Source organism: Danaus plexippus, chromosome 4, assembly GCF_018135715.1.
Source record: "Danaus plexippus chromosome 4, MEX_DaPlex, whole genome shotgun sequence".
In the NCBI taxonomy this organism is placed as follows: Eukaryota; Metazoa; Arthropoda; class Insecta; order Lepidoptera; family Nymphalidae; genus Danaus; species Danaus plexippus.
In genome coordinates this window covers 1,960,125-1,985,188 of record NC_083538.1, presented here as the reverse complement: position 1 = coordinate 1,985,188, position 25,064 = coordinate 1,960,125, and the positions used below count along the sequence as shown (strand labels likewise).

The 25,064-nt window shown below is 31.8% G+C and overlaps 3 protein-coding genes across 3 annotated transcripts; 2 read left to right on the top strand and 1 right to left on the bottom strand.

Annotated features, from left to right (window-relative positions):
- Positions 1 to 38: 38 nt before the first annotated feature.
- On the top strand, positions 39 to 3,058 carry LOC116768665 (la-related protein 7). Its single transcript, XM_032659442.2, has 8 exons — positions 39 to 447; positions 556 to 723; positions 989 to 1,255; positions 1,534 to 1,569; positions 1,652 to 1,970; positions 2,162 to 2,283; positions 2,421 to 2,513; positions 2,852 to 3,058. Exons 1-8 carry the CDS (start codon positions 142 to 144, stop codon positions 3,041 to 3,043), a joined length of 1,503 nt encoding a protein of 500 aa, XP_032515333.2. The 5' UTR covers positions 39 to 141; the 3' UTR covers positions 3,044 to 3,058.
- Positions 3,059 to 4,105: 1,047 nt separating this feature from the next.
- Positions 4,106 to 8,584, bottom strand: LOC116768587 (VWFA and cache domain-containing protein CG16868). Its single transcript, XM_032659332.2, has one exon. It carries the CDS (start codon positions 8,363 to 8,365, stop codon positions 4,811 to 4,813), a length of 3,555 nt encoding a protein of 1,184 aa, XP_032515223.2. The 5' UTR covers positions 8,366 to 8,584; the 3' UTR covers positions 4,106 to 4,810.
- Positions 8,585 to 13,809: 5,225 nt separating this feature from the next.
- Positions 13,810 to 18,592, top strand: LOC116768784 (solute carrier family 22 member 3-like). Its single transcript, XM_032659608.2, has 8 exons — positions 13,810 to 13,968; positions 15,226 to 15,526; positions 15,604 to 15,802; positions 16,804 to 16,904; positions 16,986 to 17,137; positions 17,230 to 17,856; positions 18,017 to 18,192; positions 18,371 to 18,592. The coding sequence occupies exons 2-8, from the start codon at positions 15,357 to 15,359 to the stop codon at positions 18,512 to 18,514; spliced, it is 1,569 nt and encodes a 522-aa protein (XP_032515499.2). The 5' UTR covers positions 13,810 to 13,968; positions 15,226 to 15,356; the 3' UTR covers positions 18,515 to 18,592.
- The last annotated feature ends 6,472 nt before the right edge of the window (positions 18,593 to 25,064 follow it).

Here is a 25,064-nt window from a genome sequence, read left to right as displayed (position 1 = left end):
TCTTTATCATAATCTTCATCCAAACGTCAAATGTTCAAGTGTCAGTACAATCACTAGTCAGAACTTGACTGTTATTTGCATATTTTGAAGTTTCGTATTAGAAGCGGTAAAAAATATTAGTTAAGTAATTTAATTAACATTATGTCTGAATCCGAAAGTGCCGAAGTTATCGAAGAAACAAAACTTGATAACAGCCCCCGAAAACGGGTTCGACATCGGAAAAAGCAGATATATGAGAATATTATGAAACAAATGGAATTCTACTTTAGCGATGCTAATCTCAGTAAAGATAGATTTTTAGGGGATTTGGTTAAAAACGATCCTTATGTACCGATAACAGAATTTTTGAAATTTAATAAGATTCGATCTATGACTCAGGATGTTGGTGATATTGTTAAGGCCATGAAGCACTCAACTTTTTTGGAATTATCAGAAGACAAAACCAAAGTAAACAATAATTTTTTCATATTTTAATGCTATATTCTTACTTCTTTTCATCACATTAAAGAAGGTCCGAGTATTGCAAAATAAATAAAATGTTTGATGATATTGTAGGTCGCTAGGAAAACTCCAATGCTTCCATATGATGCAGACCAGAGGACCATCTATGTTGAGTCAATACCAGTTACAGCAAGTCTTAATTGGCTGGATAGAGTTTTCTCTGACTATGGACAAGTTGCATATATATCACTGCCAAAGTTTAAGAACTCACAGAAAAACAAGGTGCTTTTTTATTATTTAATATCTGTGAAAATATGTATGTTAGCAAAATTCTTAAATTAATTATTACCAAATAAAGTAACTTTTAGATTTTCAATTTACATTAATAAAACAAGTTTTTTTTTGATGGTTTTGTAACAGCTGTTAAGATCTCAATATGAAAATGGAGGTAAAATAGATTCTTGAGATTTTAGATTGAAGAAATAGCACTGGTCAATAAAAACAATGGTTCCCACTATCAACTTAATTTTTTTTAAATTAATTTCAGGGTTTTGCATTCATAGAATTTGCATCACCTCAAGACGCTCAAAACTGTATCAGTACATTTACCAAAATGGGATGTAAATTACCATCATGTATGCCCCCGGAGGAATTATCTTCCATCAAAATGTTCAGTGCGGAACCAGCAGAGTTATCAGAGAACAACTATGAGCCTCCTAAAAAGAAATCTAAAAAGATTAAGGAGAAAAAACCGAAAAGCCTAGACCTAAAACAGGACGAGTCTGATAGTGAAAAAAATTTGGATACACCAACGGTATATAAAACAATTATTTTGTTATTCCTAAACTACGTTCAGAAATAATAGTTAACTGTGTTTCATTTATTTTTCAAATAGTTGTGGATATGTTACCTGTTTGATATAAATTATGTTTCTGTATGATAATTATTCTATTTAAAAATTTATACAACAAAAATATTGTCTGAATAGATGCATATTAAAAACATTTTTTAATAAGTTGACAATGTCAGACATTTTGCTTTTACATTATAACATTAAAATATGCGAGAATATTGTTTATCTGTTGTTTTTAGGAGGAGTCTAAGGAAAATATCTCTACAGCATGTGAGGTAAATCTATATATTATATGGCTCTCGGTATGAACCCTGTAGATTATTTATTCTCAATACATTGGTTGATTTTCTTTCGCAGGAAACTAAAATAACAGATGCAGAATCCAAAGACGATATAACAAGTCACGATGAAATGACCGATGAAGTTCCAAGGAAGAAAAAAGTTAAAAAACGCTCTTCCAAAGAAAAGGGCAAATCGAAGGCTCTCGCTAAAGGTGAAGTATCCAAGGGAGCTCTCTGGGGTCTGCAAGTGTTACCCAAATGTGAATGGAAAGCTCTTAGGAATAAATATCTCAATCTACAAAGGAAATACATGAAGGAAATTAAAAGTAATTGGCAGAATAGGAAGCACACCTACCCTGGAATACTCCCACCAGATCCAGCTATCGAAGTACCAGGTATATATATATATATAAAAACCAATAACATATAACTTACTTATAGATTTGTTCTGTAGTATTCAATATAACTATATTAAGTTGGTAACATATGTACCACGCTCAGTAGCAAGACTGAATGATACGACTGAATATAATAACATAATATTAACTAATTTAGACACTAACAGTGTCATACAATTTGCTTACAGTAAACACCACACCGGACATAGAAAGCGGCAAGAATTTAGAGCCGTTACAAAAGATACCGGGAGTATTTGTTAAGGAGAATCTAAAGGAACCTTGTCTAGATGTGAGGTTACTGAAAAGAACTGTATGTATAACATATTATATTGATAAGAAAAATAATTTCCACACATGTGTAAAAAATGAAGAAAAAAAATTATTAACATATCTTATATATATGTGTATATTAAATTGTCTAAACGTTACAAAACGTCTCTATTGCAGATCAAAACTAACATTCATGTTCTACATGTCGAGGCGAAAGAGGGACAGTCTGAAGTCATAATACGCTTTGATTCTTCCAAAGCGGCCGATGAGGTACGTAACACGTTCACAAACCAACGGTTCAAATACATATATCACTGAAATAATAAGTGAACCATAATTGTTTGCAACCATTAACTTCACAAAGTATTCGTTCAGTAACTATTTGTATATAAAATTAATTTTGAAAATAATTACCTTACATTATTATTATCTGTATTACAGATTATTGTCGTCTAAATAATATTATTGTAGCGTCTGAGAAAAAACTAGAATTATTTTTTTTTAATAAATTGATCATAGATAAAAAATAATCTCTTATTGTCATTGGCAGTTCAATTATTTTCAAGTTTTCAGTTAAGTCACTATAAAATATGTCTTAATTATTACAGTATTGTACTAGCAATACACACGCGTTAGTACTCCGCGGTTCCGACGAGCAAGAGCAATGGCGGCGCGCGGAATCAGCACGCGCGTGTAAAAGGACACGAGGCCGCACACGCGTGCTGGCTCGCACCGCGCCGCACACACTCGCACCCGCCTCGCCGCAACCCACACACACACATATTCGATTTGATGAATAAATATATATATATACAGTTGTGTGTTTCAATTTACACCCGCTTTGACAATTGATGAGAACGTCATATTTGACAAATTGATATTCGTCTTTATAATAGTAGTTTTACCCGCCACTTGGTCTGCGTCGGTTTCAGACTTAGATATGTATAGCTTATGGGGCGAGCTATGTTCCGCCTTAGAGGCAGTAAATAAGCAGATATTGATTTTTTTTAATGTCCGTCTCCTTTAAGCCAAGCTCACACATATTTTCAGCCAAATCTTAATTTCTCTCTGAGCGCAACTGATGTTCACCACAGGATTTATATACATCAACAGTAAGGACATTTTAACATCAACTTTTAGAAATGGCATAGTTTTGTGATCTCAAAATCTTACATGTACCTAAACGTTTTTGACTGTAATTTTACCATCTAAATCCACGTGAAAAACGACTTTGAAAACGAGCAAATTTGAAAAACGACTGTGTTGACCATAAATAATTTAACATTTAATACTTTCAGACATAGTTATAGCTATTCTAAATTAAGACATTTTGAGATTACCTTTTATTAATCTTGTTTTAATGAAAACACTAGAAAAATATAATAAAATCGTAAATAATGATGAAATCTTCTAAAAATTGAACCTGGATAATATTTTACACTAAACTTTGATCTTCTTAAGAAAATTTATAAGAAATAATAACCAAAAATATTCACAAATCTTAGTAAGATTTTATTCTAAAATTAATAAAAAAAATATTGTGAATGAAGTCCCTCCGCGTGGAAGAAGTGAAACTTGGAACGAAAACAGGAAGAGATAGAAATTGAATTTTAAGGAATTTTTAGTGTTTCTTTGAGACAAACTTTATTACCATTACTTACAAGTCACAATTGATTGCCTGCATGCGTTGGGTCGCGACGCATTCCCTCTCGCTGTCTCTTTGTATCCCCCCCCCCCCATGAGCGTTAAACGTTTAACGCAACCTTATTGGAAGTCGCATAAGAAGTTTCACTACATAAATATGAACTTGTTACTGTTAGCCACACGTATCCAACAAAACTGATCAACAAAAACACAGATGATTTTCGCTTGAAAAATTTATTACATTAAATAAATGCAACACTAATCAGTCTTAATTAAATATGCTTACAACACAACAGGAGGCACTGGAGTAATATATAAAAATAGCAATCTTAAAGTAAACTTAAAGTTATTTAAGTATACATGATACAGACGGATTTCATTATGTAAAATTATATTTAAGTACTTATATTGACACATTAAGAAGTAACTGAGTTTTGAAGTAAAATTATCACAAAAATTACCATTCAAGGGAACAGATAATAAGTAGTTGGGCGAATAGCTACCTATGCTATATATTTGTTGGCCGTAGCTTAAACTAGCATAATTTATACATTTTTATACTAAAATATGTAATAGACTTCATGAAAACTATACTGAATATTGGCTTGTTATATAAATATGGCAGTTAAATGTAAAGATAGTTTACTACTATTTTAAACTTACACAAACGTAGTAACTCCGGTTAGTTGGTACATGAAATACATGAGTTTATAAAAATAACACATTTTATGTTCACTTAAAATTAAATTCTTATTAATAATTTAAAAATAACAACTGCTATTTGTTACACTGGTTACGGTTTGTTCGAACAAAAATGTTAAAAATTGACTTTAAAACATAATATTATTATAATATATCACAACACAATTTAATATATTTTCACTGTTATCATAGTTTATTTACAAAAGAGGTAGTATTTATAATTAAGAGGCTTCCATATGTCTGTGGACTGTGACGGGAGCTAGGACACTGTTCTTGCCACATGGAAGAATCGTCATTGTGAGATCAGCAACTTTGACTCTTGGTTTGATTTTTGGGGGTGCTGGGAAACTGGCATCGGATTTCGTATCGTCGGATAAAACGGTTGGATCGTTGACGGAAAAACCAGTGGCTTCTGAGTCTTCGTGGGGCGTCATGGTTGAATAACCTTGATCTGAACCACCAGCGGTATGAGGCCGTCTATATCCAGTGATGACGCGATATGGAGATATGGGCGCCTCTATTTCCAACAACTTATCCTGACCAGAAGGATCGAGTAGGTCGTCAGTGGGCATATGACTCATTTGGACGTCTGGGTCGTGCCAAGTCTCAGGGCCGTCTACATATAGATTGTGACAGCTATCAGTTGTAGTGTTCTGTCGGTAGCAATAAATAGCCACGGCGATAATCAGACTCACTGTCACGATGCAACCCACTATTGGACCGATCGCGGAATAATTGGCGAAGGCGTCTCGACTTATGTGGCCGAAGGTACCTTCACCGTAAGGAGTCACTGCGCCCAAGACTCCATTAAAACAAGTAGATTGGGAAGTACAGAATGGAGTTGCCAACGGTGAATGTCCATCTGCGTCTATCTGACACCACTCACAACCTAAAACACCCAAACAAGAAGAATGGGAAAGATATGTCTCGCATTGAAAATCAAAACAGGACTTGAGGTTTTCAGCGAAATTGTGGAAGAAATGTGATTTGTGGTGGTTATTTTCGGGCATCATACCACAGAGAGGAATGTTTTCATTTAGTTTTGTTGCATTCGCATTGGGACAATCATACAACTCTGAGCTACATTCGCAGGGACACTCGCATTCAGTTTGTTCCATTCTGTTACAATTTAGGCACAGACGGTCTACCATACTGCATGGACAGAAAGCCCCGATGCTGCAAGAGGCGTTGACGACGCCTATAAAAGCGTTGGTTCCAGGAATGGAAGCTACGTAATAATGTACACAGTGATCGGCCGACACCATATTTGACAAAATATTCGTCAAAGAATTATTGAATTCATAAAATCTCTGAATAGTTTTATCATAGAAGTTGCTGCATAACCTTTTCTTTACAAAACCCTTGTGGTTTAACATGTCAATGGCTATCATTGATTCCTTGTGGGTTATGTGTTGTTGCTCTATCGGTCCGGAACTATTGGGATCCATCAACCCGGGATGGGAGATCAAATAACCCCGGTTATTCATTATGAAACACTTAACGTTCGACATGGCACATTGTGAAAAACTATCAATCAATAGTTTATAAAGGAAACCCATGGTGACATCCATAGAAACAACCATGGTAGGATATATGGGGCTTCTTACAGCATACGAAATGGTTACAATGTAACCAGCTCCTCCTACATCTAAGTTGGGCGGTGTTAAAATAATAGTACCGGGATTATTTAGAGCAAATATATACCAAGGCCTCCTGACCGGTTCATAATCATATTCCAAAACGGTGCCGGGAAACATTACTAGTACCCCGTTTTCAGTGACAGCGTATCTTCTAACTATATACTTAGAATACGGCCCATGTAAATGTTGACGTTTATAGAAGGATAGTATAGAATTAAGAAAACCTACATCTTGCTGTATTTCGTTCTTTAAGCCTGGGTTGGATAGAAGACCATGAGCCACACTTCGTAAATAGGCCAAATAATTTTGCATGTATGAAACAGCTTCCTGACCGTCACCCATATCGTATAAGTATGTAAATGGAGACTCGAAACTGGAAGGGCTCAAATAAACAGTACCCTGATCTATAGTTGCTATCTGTTTAAAGTGCCGGCAGATTTTACCCGTTTTTGGTGGAAACAAATCCAGCCTGTGAAACAATATTTCTTTGCTTGTTTTAGTAAAAAATATATTACTTTTATTTAACAATGTTGAATTGCTGTGGACTTCGTGCACTATACAAACAACATATAAATCTTGTACCCATTTCCATGAATATGTTATTGACCTAGAAGAATCTTTTATCTCCACTGTGTAGTTTCCAGTAACTTGCGATAGCAATTGTTTTTTAACAACGTCCATGAAACTGTGAGCCTCAATCGTTTCTAGATTAGTAAATTTAATTTTGTCCGTAGTTGACTCAGGTCGAGGAAAATATGTGTGCATAATAACTGTGCCAGAAAAATCTATCACAAAAGCTCTCTTGTTTTCATTTGATCCTTTAAAATATATTATATCTTCAGCCAGATCTGACCAATGTAGATCCAATCCCAGTATACCACTCGCTTTGGGATAAAGTAAAGATATCATGAAGTCTCTTTCGGTGGCTTCCCATGAGGGGCCTTCAGCTTTAAGCTCCTCTTTATAATCACTCGGCAAGAGAGAAATGAATGCTGAAGCAACTTGTCCAACAACATCACCACTGTTAATATGCAGTTTGACCATAGAGTGGTTGGAATGATTATGCATTTTCTCAAAATGTAATATTTTCAGGGAGGAATTCCTCTCAGAATTCTCTTGTATCAGGCCAATGGAGAATTTCGTAAGCTCATTTTTTTCAGGCATAGGAAAGAGTTTTAGCCAGGCATCATCGCTTATAATTTTGGAATCAGTTAAGAAAATGAAAAGTTTTTGAAGGGGTATTTTCTTTTCTGCAAGTAAACTTTTAATTTCTTTGTTGATTGCCGATGGTGATACATTAGTGGTTGCCACTTCTAAAGTGTTTAAGTATTCTCGAAAAAGCATTTTGTTGTTGTCTGTTGCATTTCCTAAGTTTGACATACCGTCGCTGCTACATGTGTCCTCAAACTTCATAAAATTGGTCATATTTGTGATTTTTAAGGCAATGAGATCGATGTGTTGCAGAGAATAAGTAATTTCTTTTGCAATATCAACTGCATGTTGGAGTAATTCAAACTTCATGTTATTATCAATTATAAAGACAAATAATTTTGGTTTAGGATGCACTATTTTATGGTATAGGTATCTTAAGTTCGAATGTGGCATAGTTACACAATCTTTGTCCGTAGCATAGTCTAAATGGGATAAATAATATTGCCTTTTAACTTTTAAGTCTTTGAAACGACCCATGATATTTGTTTTCATTGTTATGGAAGACAAATCATGAAAACCATTTCTCTTAATGAAGACTGATTTGCGTATTGAATTAAATGGACATGGATGTGTGAAGGACGGAGTATCATTTTTATCCATGACCTTATTCATTTCTTTTAGTATATTAATTGCTGAGGACAGTTTATAATCCAATTTATCTACAATATTTGATAAAGTACTGATGTCTGTAGTGTGATATCGGCTTACTTTATGAGCTGTTCGTATCTCTAAGTGCGAGGTATATTCGCTGCCGAGTTCTTTAATAATAATATCATTAAACTTACTAGCCAAAGTATCTGCTAACATCCGAACATTCGACTTATAATCACATCGAGAGTTCGCCTCTGTGCAGGTTTCATTCGAGGCTCTTGTTGATTTAGAGATACTCGTATAAAAAAGGAACACTAGAAATATCAGCTTCATCTTATCTTTAATATCATTGCCCGTCACATATAGGAATAACTCACTTTAAAATTGTAAGTAATTTCACAGTAGCGTAACTTCTTCATCCTTATTTTATTTGTACAGTTTAACTAAAATATGGTAACTTCTTGCAATTTCATGGAAACTAATATATATATTTCGAAAAATACTTCTTAAACACTAATAAACGAGGATGTCAATAAAATTGAAACAAACACAATGTTGTTTGACATTTAATGTAGTTTGCTTTGGTTAGAATAAAGCTATTGGCTGTTCAAATTCAGCGTTCAAAAACATTAAACGTTATATAATTCACTGAAATTCAAAATTTTATAATAATATGAAAAACGTATTGGGGAATTAAAAGCTATATTTCGAAAAAGTTTCGGTCTTAGGTTAAAAATATTACTAACTACTACTACTTATTGACTTTCATAATTTGTATGTAGCGGGAGGAACTACCATATTTCTTTTTAAAAGAGCCATCTCCTGAAAATTTGAACTCACTGTGATTTTTATTTCCTGATAGTTATAATGATTTAGAGTTTAGATCAAGAATTCTATAACAGGGAGAAAAATTAAAATATCTATTATCTCGTCTGCCTGTGATCACTCACATCACGGTTGCTGTTTAGCCGTAGTAACCGAAATTTCGTTTAACATTTAAAATAATAGGATAAATGGTAAAATACATATATACAACAATCATTGTTCCATTTAAGTGTACGAGCAAACTAGCGAAAATCTTTCAAAAGTTCAACGTATCCAGAAAAAGACAGTGGAATTGTATAACGACTACCAACTTATTGTTTTTCTCTATACTCTCACCCCATGTTTGCGTTTTCAGTTTTTCATTCATAAAGCATCTCAAATTACATTATTGACATAGGTTATTGAATGAGAATTCATACTTAGTGTGACGATACAAACTTGTGCAACGCATACTGGAGTGAAGTTTATTTAGTTTATGTATTAAATGTCGCTTTACGGTCTACCGAGACGCGTTGTAAAGTAGTTGGTCGACACGTGAAATAACTCACACCAGCTGACCGTAGTTACAGTATTTGCCTGACCGGTGTAAGGTGTTCCAAGATCTATCCTTTAAGTCATGGATATAACCGGAATTCACAATCACCGCAACAAAGTGAACGCTCCCATCATAAGCAAGTTCCTACTCAAATAAGTAAAAGTTAAGAAAACAATCTGTTTCTTGAATCTATATTATTGATTACTTAGTATTTACATATTAAAATTTGGCCTTTTACCTTTTATCTTTTCATAATTTATTTTAGGAAAATGGAATTTTAAATAAAGAATAATATATTCGTAATTATTGAAATGACATGTTACAGTTAATGTTAAAGTCAACATAAGCCTCTTTTATAATACGTTCAGAAACACCCAAATCTAATTGAGAATGTTTTGTTGTTTCTATGATTATTATTTAAATAATAAAGACTTCAAAGATAACTCTTTTTTAACGTTATGCAACTCAAGCTACATCATTTACATTTTACTGAGTGTCTATGTAGCTGCCTTATTTTACTTTATTGCATACTTATTTTAATATAATATGGTAATAACATACAATTGATTGATCTAATTTAAAAAAAATGTATATTTTTTAATTAAATTATATTACAATGTATATATATATATATATATATATTGCGATGATATTATAAAATATTGATTTTTTTACGTTATTTAAGCTACACCAATTACAAAGGATTTGGTACCAGTTTTAATTCCCAAAATCGGAAAATTCTACTTTTGTGTTTTTTTTTTGTTTGTGAATCTATTAACATATGAAAGTGTAATTTACAAGTAAGTTCCAGGAGAGTTAATTCATATTATTTTGACTATAAATGTATATTTATTTCTAACTTTCTGCTCTTTATTATACGATGTTTTAATATCATACACATATCATCCATCAAATGATATATAGGCGATAATTTCTACTACTACCAATACACTAACACAACAACAAAGGTTATCTTAAAAATATATTATGATTTTTGTGACCCATACTCGTTTAAATTGTTATTCTTTGGTGGTGTTTTTCGTCTAATTTTCTTAAACAATGAACATTTACTTAAAATTTTATGCTTTAAGGCATTTCAAATTCATTTTAAATTAGGATTCTGCTGTAAATCGTATAATAGAGGTTTTGGAATACGTTCAATAAGCTAATTATCCTGGGCTCTGCAATACCTTTCGCAGTAATATTCCATCAAACTATAACGTGACTTAGTGTCCAGAATAAATCATAAAAAATTACTTCAGGCCTGAGGGCCTACCAGCTATTGATTATCAGATTAGAAAAAAGAATGAAGCTGGAGAAATGAGTGTTCGTCGAAAAACTCAAATTCTTTACTTGTAGTGTAATAGCCCAACTTCTTCTGTAAGAATAACGTAATTTCAAACACAAGTATGATATTAAGGTTGAGTTAAGTCTATTAGCAATAAAACAATAAAGTATTGTATTACGTACCATCAGTTTGCATTGTCGCCCTGCATATGGAGCGTTTCCAGTCTGTCATTAAAAAACTTCGTATATATATTAAAACCCTTTTTTTATTGTATTTTATAGGTTATTTTTATGCCCTTTTATATACACAAGTGTTAGTAGTTTAGGAAAGAACTGATAAAGTGCAACTTACGTCTGAAGTCAGAAGAATATGTATTTTAATTGTAGCTTTTTTTTTTGTATAGATCATAGTCCATCTAACTCTAATATATACAAGAACGCGTATCTATACATGCGTTTTCTGTATGTAACGGGTTCGTGTCAAAAATCCAAACAGCTGAGTTGAAGGATTGTTTGAATAGAAAATAGTGGCAGACGATGTAACTATTTGTTAATCTCCAAAAATAAACTCAGTTATCGCTGTCATGTGATGAAAGGCTTTCAAAAAATACCATAGAAGTCATTCTATACATACAAAATAAACCGTTTTGATTAAAGTTCGTTACAGAACCGAGTAAACCACAATTATTACTAAATGTCGACAGTGTTTCGTCTGGAGCAATCATTTATTGTATCCATAAAATTCATCTGTAGCTAAAAGTTATTTAAAAGGTTTTGTTTGTTCCACATTCAACAGCGTACTGTGACATTGATAAAACTATGTTTCAACACACAAAAGGCCTTTTCAAAATTATCTTCCTTCTTTGTTTCTATTGTTATTCAACGCGCCGCAAAATCTGTTGATTAGTCTTGGATATAAAATATATCAAGTAGAAAAAATGGTATAACGTGCCTATGTGTCTAAGCGAAAAGATCTTATACTTCAATAATAGGGTGTTGTCACCCTTCCAAACGACTGTCACAATCACGTGTATGCTCATGACTATTTTTGCATTTAGCTACTTTGGATATTATTAGTCTTAAGAATTGGTTTCCCAATATTACCTTAATGAACTGTGCTTTAAAATTAACCTGATTTTGAGATTCTAATGCTCAAAAAAGATTTTCAAATTTACTAATAATTAATTTTCTTGTTTATTTAATCTAACGTTGACAATTTATTTAGTAGATAATTGTTTGAGATTTGATTGTTGTTACAACAGATGACACCACCAGCCTTTATAAATTAGGGTATCTAAATCTGAATACCTCTGACACTGCCTTCTTAAAACGATTAATATTTATGAAGTATGCTGAAGACATTGTTCTTCATGTCTACTAAATAAATGAATATTATTTTTAAAATAAAGACAAAACTGAAAAGTAGCCTTGAAGAATACTTCAACACATACATTACTTAATGCATTATGGAGTATTGTGTAATATAATTCATTTATAAAGCTTATATATATAAATTATAAGTCTAAATTATATTTTATGTATTTTTTATTTATCAAAAAATATACGCTAAAAAAATATTGTTGATATCATATTGTAATTCAATATTAAATATTCCAATTCTCATGTCTTTACTGAAGTTAAGAATAAGAAAGAATAAAATTTACGTATCTACGGATGTAGAAACCGATAGTAGATTATTTAATAGTGATAAGGCATTATAAGACCGAAAAGTTTAATACTCCCCCACTGCTAGTTCATAAAATAATACAATAATAATTAAGTTATAAATGAAGCAATTAAAATATACTTTAATTACACATTTATATAATGAGTACCACCTGACACATGCTAGTAAATTAGACCTTATTACGTATTAAAATAGTCAATAACACATGTACATAAGTGAGTACTATGCATTATGAAAAAAAATTGTATTCAGTTTGTGTATTTTGTAAGATTTAGCAAATTGGAGCTTGTTATTAATACAACTTGCAGCTAAAATCGTAATGATCACAACTAGGCAAGACGTTCTAAAAATATATATCGCGGATAACAATTTTGGAGTAACTCGTGATGTGAAATACAAGTCTGTCTCATCCTAACTGCTGACGTAAGAGTGTGCTTGCTAGTGGGTTTTCCACTTGAAGTGGAATATCATAACGCATTTATTTTTTTTGTATTCATATTTAAAAGTCATGAAATTGGAGTGAAATGTTTAAATACACATACAAAAGAGTTTGGTGGTGAAAGAAGAAATAAGAAATCTAACCTAACCCAGAAAGAAAAGAAATAGAAACATAAGTCATAAGAAGCTACCTTCTCATACAAAATTATAAAAAAATATATCCATGTATAAATTTGATTTATTTTCTATATGAAATAAAAATTTCACAATAACACTTTCGGAAAATATAGGAGCAGATATAAAACTGACAGTGCAGCTAAAGGCAGAATCGCTGAGTTCTCAGCAAACATATCTCAATACATAAAACGCCCCTTTGATACAGTAATAAGACATTTTCCCAATTCTAAATATAAGAAAACTATCCCCATAGCCAGCTCAGCACACCATAAAATAAAAGAAAACAGTTTTAACTATTTCATTAATTAATAACAACACATAATAAGGAATTTCCATTCGTGATTCTACCCAATATCAGAGATGGAGATAGGTTTTATAAGACGGGCTGGTTCGGTGAAAATTAAAGTATTGATCTTTGGATGTTATGTTAGGGCGTTCTGTACGGTAATTAAAACTTTTCAGTATCTAAGCTAGAACAATTTTGTATCTGATTCCAGTAGGCTTATCATAGGTTGGCATCGTCACACTAAAAACTAAACGTTTCTCGTTACTCATTCACCAACCTAAGTTAATTCTATAATGTCTGAAGATTTGGGAATAAAAAATTATTTGACGCTCAGTACGCAGTGTAACTATTCAAGCTCGTGATTGCGTACATGCCAATAGTTCTGTGTCTATGTGTGAAGGCGAATATTATTCTAAGATTTTCGCGAGTATTCATTTAAATGAATACTCGCGAAAATTCACGGGCAGACGAGGTGATCACGGTTGCTGCAAAAGTAACCGAAACGTCGGGATTATGTAGTTTTTAAATAATAAAATCCGCGTAGTAAATCCGAATAATACTAGTTTCATTTGAATATTATTCTGTCCAGCTATTATATCAATAATAATTAATACCTCCAGGTAAAAACTGGAACTGTGATAATCCTAAAATTCATATAAATACAGAGCAAAGGAACGTGGGAAAAAATTCAAAACAAAATGGTATGTATGTATGTATATATATTATTTAACACTTTATTGCATAATTTTATAGCTATAATAAAAAAAAAAGACCTCGGGCGGTTGTTGATTTTAAAGTACATGTGTCCCATCGTTCATGTCTGCTATTGGATAGAGGCCATTTTGAAGGTACTATACCTTCCGCATTCAATAAGTTACTGGGACTTTGAACTATTTAAAATTCAACACTCATCCATCCATATATATATTTTTTCTTTATTACATCATGTTTTAAATGTACAAAGGGTATTTGTTCAGAAAATATTAACATTTCCAGATTAAACTAAAATGTAACGATATAATTCATACGTGCTCTGATAAGAGACGTGGTTCTTATACTTTGTAAAAGTAAAGCAGCAGTGAAGTGTCTATGAGTGAACTACCACGATTCATCTAGATTCTTGCGACTTTTTTCCCATAATATTATTTTATTTCACTCTTCTTCGAAAGTTTTGAAAAGTGGTCTCGTTATTTCGAAAACATAAACAAGCCGACCAAGGCGTTCCCTCAATAATTGCCGTTCAGTTTGGTTACTGAAAGTATAATCAAATATTTAAGAAAGCATTTCACAAATATATATTTTGAGGTTTTCTGAGCACAAGAATTTATGAGTGTGATTATCATTTCACAAGGGAGTGTACAATACTAGTTATATATATATTTACCAACAGATTTCACTTTTATTTCTATGTATATAGTTTTAACTATTGCTAAATAAAGATAACGTTACTGTTTAAGCGATCCATAGTCTTGAAAAATTAAAATAAAATATTTTTTTCTCAAACAAATATAGTCGTAAATAATTGATACTCTGATAAAGTAATCACATGTTATCTTACAGAAATACCCGAGTTGCGTTATGTGATCTTAACATTATTTACAATCTTCGTAGACGAAATCTATTTTTTATCATGCCAAAACAAAATATTGTCAGTACTTATTTTGATAGTAAAATAAAACCGGAAGATAGCTGAGTGGACTTATTATATAATATGATATACTATTAAACAATTGTACTTACAATTTATAAAAACTATTGTGAAAGAAATTTTCATCTTATTAACAATTTATTATACATATCTTGCAACCAACTGACTCAATAGTCTGATACCCAGTTATCACTTTGTTTTTGTATTATTACGACAAACAATTAATTAATCCCTCGAAAAATATACTGTAAGTACAAATTCAAATAATGCAAACTTACTTATATAACGATATAATGGTTCTTGCTTTCAGTGGGGGTTTACATGTTGATAGAGTCATGTTTCTTACATAAGTCAAAAGTTACTTCATTAATATGGAGACGTGATAGTTTCATATTACTATAAAATATATCTTTATATTTGATAAGACATTTAAGATTAGAAATGGTCCTTAGTCGTGAGGCTGCTGGTCCCCAAACGGCCAGTGTTACGGATATTTTGGTCAAGTTTGGAAGATACCAAATATTTCAATACATTCTGGTCAGTTTACCGATACTTTTTCTATCGATAAATAATGTTAATTACATATTCGTGGCTGGCGGTGTCCAATACAGGTGAGTTTAATGAGCAATATCATTTTTAACTCTATTCACACTACAATATAGTTATGATACTTGTTTTTATTTAACAGGTGTCGGATAACGGAATGCGATTCCTCAAATGCAACATACTCCGTCCCCTGGTGGCCGAGCAACATCGACCCATGCACCAAACCTATTTTAAACCACACTTATCTAAACAGTGGTGTATGCACTAACAGCAGTTTTACGGGGGCTGTAGAAAAGTGCACGGATTGGATTTATGAGAACCATGACACTATAATTCCTGAGGTAATTTTTTATTACCAATAACGATAGAGGATTTTTTACCTAATCAAAGAAAACATTTTAATTACTAACATTTAAAATACAGTAATCCTACTTTTTTAAACCACTTATGAATGTTTTTAAAATAAGAATTATTCAGTGTTTTAAAATGGTGTTGTAAAATAAATCATCAAAATGCTTATTGTAAAAGTAACTAGGAAGAAAATTTTGAACGCTCGTCACAAGAAACTGATGCGTGAAAAAAAATATTAATCCTTATTTACTTATGATAAAGATGGTATGATATAATCATAAACATAGCGTCGGTGCATTGATAAATACTAAATAAACTAAGGAAATGTAAATTTTATATTTCATCCTCTCGTTGATTATAAAAAATAAATAGTAGATAAAATATGTAAAACAAAAGTTCTAGTACTCATTTTAATTCTAGTGTCTTCTTTGGTGTGTTGCAAACCGTTCTACATTTTGATAACATGTCGTTAACAAAGAGAAGAGATTTATCTAAACACTATTTCAGATTATCATATTAATTTAGATGAAATTTACAACCGTTTGTTTTATTATATCGTCTGCTAAAAGGAATGCTTTTATCCGCTAAACATCTAAAATGCATTAATAATGATTAAGTAGTCCGCTGGCCTCAGTTGATGAAACTATCAAGATTCTTAAATATAAATTATAAAACGTTTTCAAATTTTAAATAAATTTAACACCAGCACGCTGTTAGCTGTCAATCGGTCAGAGAATATTATGTTATATGGTTAATAAACTTTCCCGAAATGTTTAACTTTTAAATGAATACAACTAACTCATAACATTCAACTATTTTGGATTTACGAAACCACATACAATAAGTAATCAGGTTAGACCTTAGTTTTTTTCGTGTATTTTTAGTCAACGTTTCAAAAGGTCTCCTTTGCGTACATAAATATCTATAGAACCTTGAGAAGGATCATAGGTTTTTTGGTGTCGGTGTAATGAAAGTTTTTTACTTTTTCCAGTTCAACTTAGCATGTAAACCTTGGATGAAAAACTTGGTGGGATTAGTTCACAGCGCTGGTATGGCCTTGGCGATGCTTATTGGTGGCGTAATGGCTGACCAGTAAGTAAAAACAACCCCTCGACTACATATATCAATTGACTGTCCTTTTAATAAAACTATTCGATATTTTTCTTTTGACAGTTTGGGTCGCAGAACTACTTTGATTATTTGCGGTCTAGGTTGTTTTGTAGGCAACTTCAAGACCCTAGCGCCTAACTATAACTTATATATATTTATAGAGTTTTTAGAAGCTGTTATTTCCGGAGGAGTGTACACATCGGGGGCTGTTTTAAGTAAGTTATTTAAAACTTAATTTATTTCACAAGCATCCTTACTTTCAATTTGTAAATGTTATATAATATGCATTTGATATTTATTCTTTCAGTGGTTGAAATTGCGGGCTTAAATAAAAGAGTCCTTGCTGGAGTTTTATTCTCATATTCAATATATTTGGGAGAAGCAATTTTCGCATTAGTCGGAATGGTAGTGCCGTATTGGAAAACACTAATCTATATAATTTGTTCCCCGCCTATAATATTTCTTTCCTATTTTGTACTGGTAAATGAAAGCCCTCGATGGCTTATCCTAAAAGGAAAAAGTGATCAGGCAAAAGAAGTTTTGAAATCAATGGCAAAAACTAATAAGATTAATATTGATTTTGAAGATTTATATAACATGGACGAAGAAAAACTCAAATCCATGTTCAACCTCGGAGGACCAGTAAAGAAACAAACACTTATTGAGGCGTTCAAGAGCAGAGAAATTGTGAAACGATTTTTAGTTGCAGCTTACTGCAGATTTTCTTGTAGTTTTGTTTATTACGGACTATTGATTAATTCTGTGGTACTGCCTGGAGACAAATACACAAATTTCTTTTTGGCAGCTATGATGTCATTTCCTGGTGAATTAATAAGCATGTTCTTCATGAACAAAATTGGTAGAAAGTTACCACTGATAACTGGATTTCTATTGGGTGGGATTTCATGTATCGTATCTGGATATGCCACACACAGTAAGTTTACTTTTTACTGTTGTAAGGTTGTTCCTTTAATTGAACAATGTTTTCCTTTCTTTAGCACTTATTTAATTTATCAGCTCGAATTGAAAACCCACCATCCATCTTGTTACTTGTAATTCGTTAAAGGATATAAATTTTAGAACATTTTTTACAGCATGGTTCAAAATTTTTCTGTTTCTTTTGGGGAAGCTGGTAGCATCGTCGTGCTATACAGGAGTCGTTACTTACACGGTTGAGTTGTTTCCAACAAGCGTTCGTGGATCGCTGATTGGGTTCTGCGCTCTGGCATCAGCATTCGGAAACATGTTGTCTCCTCTGACTCCTGCTTTGGTAAAAAAATCACACTACTATATATGTATATGTATATTCAAATTAGACTATATCCTAGATAGATAGTTATTTTACATTTCTTTTTTTCATTTCTATAACTTTTCATTGTTATACAAATATCAACGAGAGTCAGAAAATTTGTCTGTTTTCAAAATAATATGTAATAATTTTGTTTTAGTCTCCTGCCACTGCTTCCATCCTTTTCGGATGCGCGGCGTTCTTAGCAAGCAGTCTTCTGTGCCTCACTCCTGAAACCAAAGACACTTCCCTCCTGGACACTATTGAACAAATTGAAAGCAAGAAACAGAAGAGTGATAAATAATAATCAACATCAAATCATGACTGAAAATTTATTAGTATTAAGATTTATATTTATAAAATAAACAAATTTTCTTCAAAAGTGACTTGGATCTTAATAAATTCAATGAGTCTTACAACCGTGGCAATGAAGATTTATTTGATAGTATCAAGAGATCTTCATAGTTTCAAACTTCAGAACTGATAACTACTAAATGCCGCAGCAATCGCATAGTATAGAACTTTTTCATGAAAATAAAAACCTGTTATGTTTAAATTATAACCAACATACAGAAATATTGGATTAATAAAATGAAATAAAACTCAAAAAACAAGGCATGCGATGAAATTAGTACCTACCTGGTCATTGATTTTGCAAAAATGTTGTGAAACCCAACAATTATTCAGCAATACCCAGCCTTAAATAGGTTTTCAATACATCTAACTATCTTAATGGAAAAAGTCGAGATAAACTTATTTCCATAACAAAATAAAACTAACTAAAACTAACATCATCGCAGAATTCAGACATACAGGCAGGTAGATGTTTTACTCATGAGAAGAATGGAAAAATATTAATGATATTTATATACAACCAGCTAGAAAAATAATAAAACCGAAACGACGACGAAAACTAAAAACGATTCATGTGCGGGTGCCAGGTCCATCGCGTTGCAGGGAGAGGAGCTTCAACAGTGCCTGGGACTTACGACCCAGGTGTAGGTTTAAGGGGCCACTATCTAACGCGCATTAAGCGCTCACCTCCACCATCCAAACTCCTCTCTCTACCTAACCAATTTTGAAGAGAACCTACTAGAGCTGCCTTCGAAGCACGTTCCAAGAATGAATTGATATTAGTTCTGGACAGGCCCCAGTCTTTTAATAGGGTGTAGAGAGGTTTTGCCGTTATACCTCTCGCTCCAACTTCTACTGCGTACAAATCCAAGAAGAACATATTTCGAGTGAGTTCGTTTGTGAACTCGTAATATATATTGGCATGGTCTTTGGGGATATTGATTTCCCAAGGTACCGTAAGCTCTATTATCACAACTCGCTTTAAAATTCGCGAATACTTAAATATATATGGTCTGGAGGCCGACACACGAATATTCTCTAGGACTTTGTATTGTGTTTCATACGTATGCATCATTATAGAACAAACTTCAATCCGAAGCCACTTTAAGGATAGGGTAAGGATAGACGTTTGTTTTTATAGCCCTAGTACCCTCTCTCACAAAACCTACTGATCGCTCGTTTGTGGTAATTTCCTTTTGCGCTCTGGCTACCGAAAGACTAACCGCTTCACGTACGATTTCCAGAACCCTATCGTGACGACGCGAGTATTGACCGCTATTCAGGAGTACATCCCACCAGCAAATGCTTAGCAGTTCCAATTGCCTTCCCACAGATAAAGCAAGTTTTTTCCGTACCTTTACCCCCTCTTACTAAATTACTCTGATCTGGGAGAGTCATTTGGAACGCATTGAGAAGAAATTTTAGCAATGCTGGTGACTAATCATGAATTAAGGTGGGCCATTTTGTGCTAATGGTATGCAAAAATCTCCTATGTCTAACCACTCGTTCTGCATCTCTAAACTTATTGCATGGATCTCACATTTATCATTCTCGTTATCACAAATAATCCAGGAACGAATACGGATTTATTATGAAGTTTTATATTTACTAAACAGCATAATGCTACAACCAAATGTAGAAGTAAAAAGAAGGGCCCCCTTAAAAGAAACCAGAAAACGTATAAGAAGCAAGAAAAGTCTCAAAGAATTTAACGTCTCCTTTGGATATTCTAACGTTGTAACAAAAGAACGGCAGAAAGCCGTCGACTGTTTGACATATAAATTATTTAGAAGCTGTGTTAACAAGTATTTTAATAGATCCAGTTCTGAGATCCCCACAGAAGATATTGACAATAAAAAGCATACACATTGAAATATGACATTTGAATATAAGAATTAATAAATATTTGCAGTACGATATATTTTTATATTAAAACAATTTTATTTTTAATTGATTGCTGTTGCAAACTAAGCAATCGCTATTATTATGAACCGAGGCATGCTTACGATGTGTATTATATTGCGTCATATACCTACTTTTTGGAAGTAACTTTAAATAAATAACAACGTATAGAAAGGAAGAAAATCTTAGATATAACAAAGTGGTATATCTGTTAGTTAACCTTGAAAGTATTTTTATTAATTATTTGGAATTGACTTCAATTGACTTGAATTCGGTGTGTTGGTATTTTATTGATGAAAGGAACGCAAAGCCGTGGATAACAAAAACGAAAACATGACCCATTTAATCTAAAAGAATATGAGAAGTGTTTGAAGGTTTTAAAGTCTGTAGAGCCAAGCACAGACAGTAAACCACTCTATTGATACCTTACTTGCAGAGTTATGTGAAATATAAACCGTAAGAAAGATCTCGATATAACTTAAAATGAAAAAAATTAAACTTCATACCAGAGGAATGGCTAAATCTGATTTGGACTTCTAGAGACGATGCGCTTAATTAAAAACAGAAAGTCAAAGTTTGAAAGAATAGTTTATACGATACTACGTTTCATTTTGTAAGTAGCTTAAAAAATGTGAATAATATTATACATTTGTACACCGACTTGTTATTCGAAAAGTTTTACATATGTCAAATAATTATCAAAATTACTTCAAAAATTATATAGGTTCGTCTTCATTTATTTTCATATTAGGTTTTGCGTTAGTTGGTCTGCGTTAGTTTCAGAATTAGAAATTTATAGCTGACCGGGTGAACTCTATTCCTCCGTAAAGACAGTAGATTAGAAGATTTTGAATTTGATAATCTTTTTTTTTTTTCAATCGGATGAAAAGTATCCTACGTCCTTTCCTTTGTTCTAAGCTATCTCTCCACCAATTTTCAGCTTAATCCGTACAGCCGTTCTTGAGTTATGAATAGTGTAACTAACACGACTGTCTTTAATATATACAGATTATTATTGTCGTTTTTTAGGTATTATGAAATTTTTTATTTGTTTCCTGGGATGTTAAACACTGTTCTCGTTGCTTTAAAGAGTTACGGAACACGACGCGACGTTTTCCAGATATATTTAATATTTTACCATCAAATTTTTATTTTTATTTAAACCTTTCTCTGAAGTCGAAGTTTTACTATAAAAATATGTAGGTAATCAATTCTGTATAGTGGAAGTCTTTGTGCGGTTTAGAAACTTATCTTTAATTATACATCATAAATCACAGCTATATTGAAAAACATTCTATATTAATATTAAATTATATTTATTAAAATACATAAGACATTTACATCTGTAGCTATATATATACATGAGACTTCTAAATATTTCTTTTTTATACAAAATCTCTTGGAAACATAAATAAAGATAAAAGGAATATTTAAATCTGTTACAATATTTTATTCCGAACAGGTTCACAGTCCTGCGAGATGCATATAATCATTCGTCCAAATTTATTATCTGGCATACAATATATTTTTAAGTAATTTTCTTAATAATATTTTATTACTTTTAATTAAAATAAACACTTGGTTTAATACACTTCGTAATTAATTAATTTTGTGACAAAAATGGAATTTAAGTTAATTCTTTAAATTTAAATTAATTTTATTATATTTATTTTGTACCTTAAGTTCATGGTTTTAGAGTTTATATTACTACGTTATTAGGAACCTTAGTACGCGTTTGATAAACGAAAACTACCAAAGTTATCGTGTTTTCTTCTCATGTCCTTTCTTAAGTCTCAAACTATCTCTTTACCAAATTTCATTTAAATCTGTCCAGTAGTTTAGGCGTAAAAGCGAATTTCCCCATGGGAATGCGTCATTTTCCCGGGGGAATAAGTAGCCTATGTCCTTTCTCGGGTATCAAAATATCTCCATACCAAATTTCATGCAAATTGGCTAAGTAGTTTAGTCGTAATTGAGCGACAGATAAGTAAGTAAATAAGACAGATAAGTTTAAGACGGGCAGATGAGATGTCTCGTGATGTGATCACGGTTGCTGCAAAGTAAGCGAAACGTCAGGAGTATGTAGTTTTTAAAATAATAAAATACGCATAGCTATCCGAAAAATATTAGTTCCTTTTAAATTAAAAACACTATTGCAAAGACGCTAACAGAACGCTAACAAGACTCTAACCAAGCTTGGAAGTAGGAAAAATATGTGGAATTTCCCCGCAGTTGAATAAATTACGACGGCTACTTAATTCACCTTGTTATATTAAAAATATTATTAAAAGAGATTATATTAAATAAATATGTAATCATAAAAATCTTTTAAAAGATTTAATAAAAAATTTATCTTGCGATTTAGAACGTTTTTACATGGCTTATAAAGTTACCCTTATAACCGGTATTGATAACGTAATCAATGTAAAAAAAAATAACATTCAAATAAGACGAAGAGATACCCCAGAACACCTTGTATATGTATTCTGTGGTAATGTAATACCACTTCCGCCTTCCGCTATACATACACTTACTGTTAAATGTCTTGTTTTAGATTTGATATTTTTTTATATGTACACGCGCACACTTTATGGCTGTGGTATCATATATTTAAATTAGCTATAATTACATTACAGTAACATATGTGCGTTATATAAACAGGAAAATAAATTATAATAATTATTAATGCACATAATCGATTAGTCTAATACGTATGTACGAAACTACAATAATAGTATTCTGCGTATATTAAACCAACAGGCCGTGGCTCCTGTTGTTAATTTAAACAAATGAGATAATCAAAAGAAGAAAAAAGTTTTTTTTTCAATATTTATGTATTAAAAATATTTGCTCCACACAATGTTTCTTTTTTCTGAAATATAATATGAAAATAAATGAAGACGAACCTATATAATTTTTGAAGTAATTTCGAAAATTATTTGACATATGTAAAACTTTTCGAATAACAAGTCGGTGTACAAATGTATAATATTATTCACATTTTTTAAGCTACTTACAAAATAAAATTTAGTATCTAATAAACTATTCTTTCAAACTTTGACTTTCTGTTTTTAATTAAGCGCATCGTCTCTAGAAGTCCAAATCAGATTTTGCCATTCCTCTGGTATGAAGTTTAATTTAATTTAATTTAAAGTTATATCGAGATCTTTCTTACGGTTTATATTTTACATAACTCTGCAAGTAAGGTATCAATAGAGTGGTTTACTGTCTGTGCTTGGCTCTACAGACTTTAAAACCTTCAAACACTTCTCATATTCTTTTAGATTAAATGGGTCATGTTTTCGTTTTTGTTATCCACGGCTTTGCGTTCCTTTCATCAATAAAATACCAACACGCCGAATTCAAGTCAATTGAAGTCAATTCCAAATAATTAATAAAAATACTTTCAAGGTTAACTAACAGATATACCACTTTGTTATATTCTAAGATTTTCTTCCTTTCTATACGTTGTTATTTATTTAAAGTTACTTCCAAAAAGTAGGTATATGACGCAATATAAAACACATCGTAAGCATGACTCGGTTCATAACAATAGCGATTGCTTAGTTTGCAACAGCAATCAATTAAAAATAAATTGTTTTAATATAAAAATATATCGTACTGCAAATATTTATTAATTCTTATATTCAAATGTCATATTTCAATGTGTATGCTTTTTATTGTCAATATCTTCTGTGGGGATCTCAGAACTGGATCTATTAAAATACTTGTTAACACAGCTTCTAAATAATTTATATGTCAAACAGTCGACGCCTTTCTGCCGTTCTTTTGTTACAACGTTAGAATATCCAAAGGAGACGTTAAATTCTTTGAGACTTTTCTTTCTTCTTATACGTTTTCTTGTTTCTTTTAAGGGGGCCCTTCTTTTTACTTCCACATTTGGTTGCAGCATTATGCTGTTTAGTAAATATAAAACTTCATAATAAATCCGTATTCGTTCCTGGATTATGTTAATAATTATTTCTTAAATCATTTTTCTATGAAATTAGTATTAAAGAAAGAAAACATTCACGATATACGTATTATGACCTCATAAAATTTTGAGCTCAGAATGTGAAAATAGCTTTACAAAACCCAAAGAGGTAGTTAAAAATTTAAAGCCGCTTCAAGTCCAGTAGATGTTCTGTCATACTTTAATTAAAGCTTTCTAAGCATATTACAATACACATACAGAATTAAATTTGATCACAGATCTCTCGTTACCATAGCGAATGAATACCTACATATATAATACACCAGCACGTGTATTTTATTACATTAAATCAAAACATGTGCACATTCTAAAGGATGCAATTATATTTTTTAAAGAATTTAATAAAAAAAAAAACTTACTTAAAAAAGAACCAGTAGGATCGTTACCATATATATATATATATATATATATATTGTTGGAAATGTTTGCAGCTTACTGTATCATTCTCTTTTAATCCCTTATGAACCTAAGATTCTAATTCGCCAAAATTATATTTAAATAGCTTATTTAACTACTCTCCTACGACATAATATACATACAAACAAATGTTATTAGATAACGCTTTTCAAACTTGGCCCCTCCTTTATAATAGTTGTCATTTAGT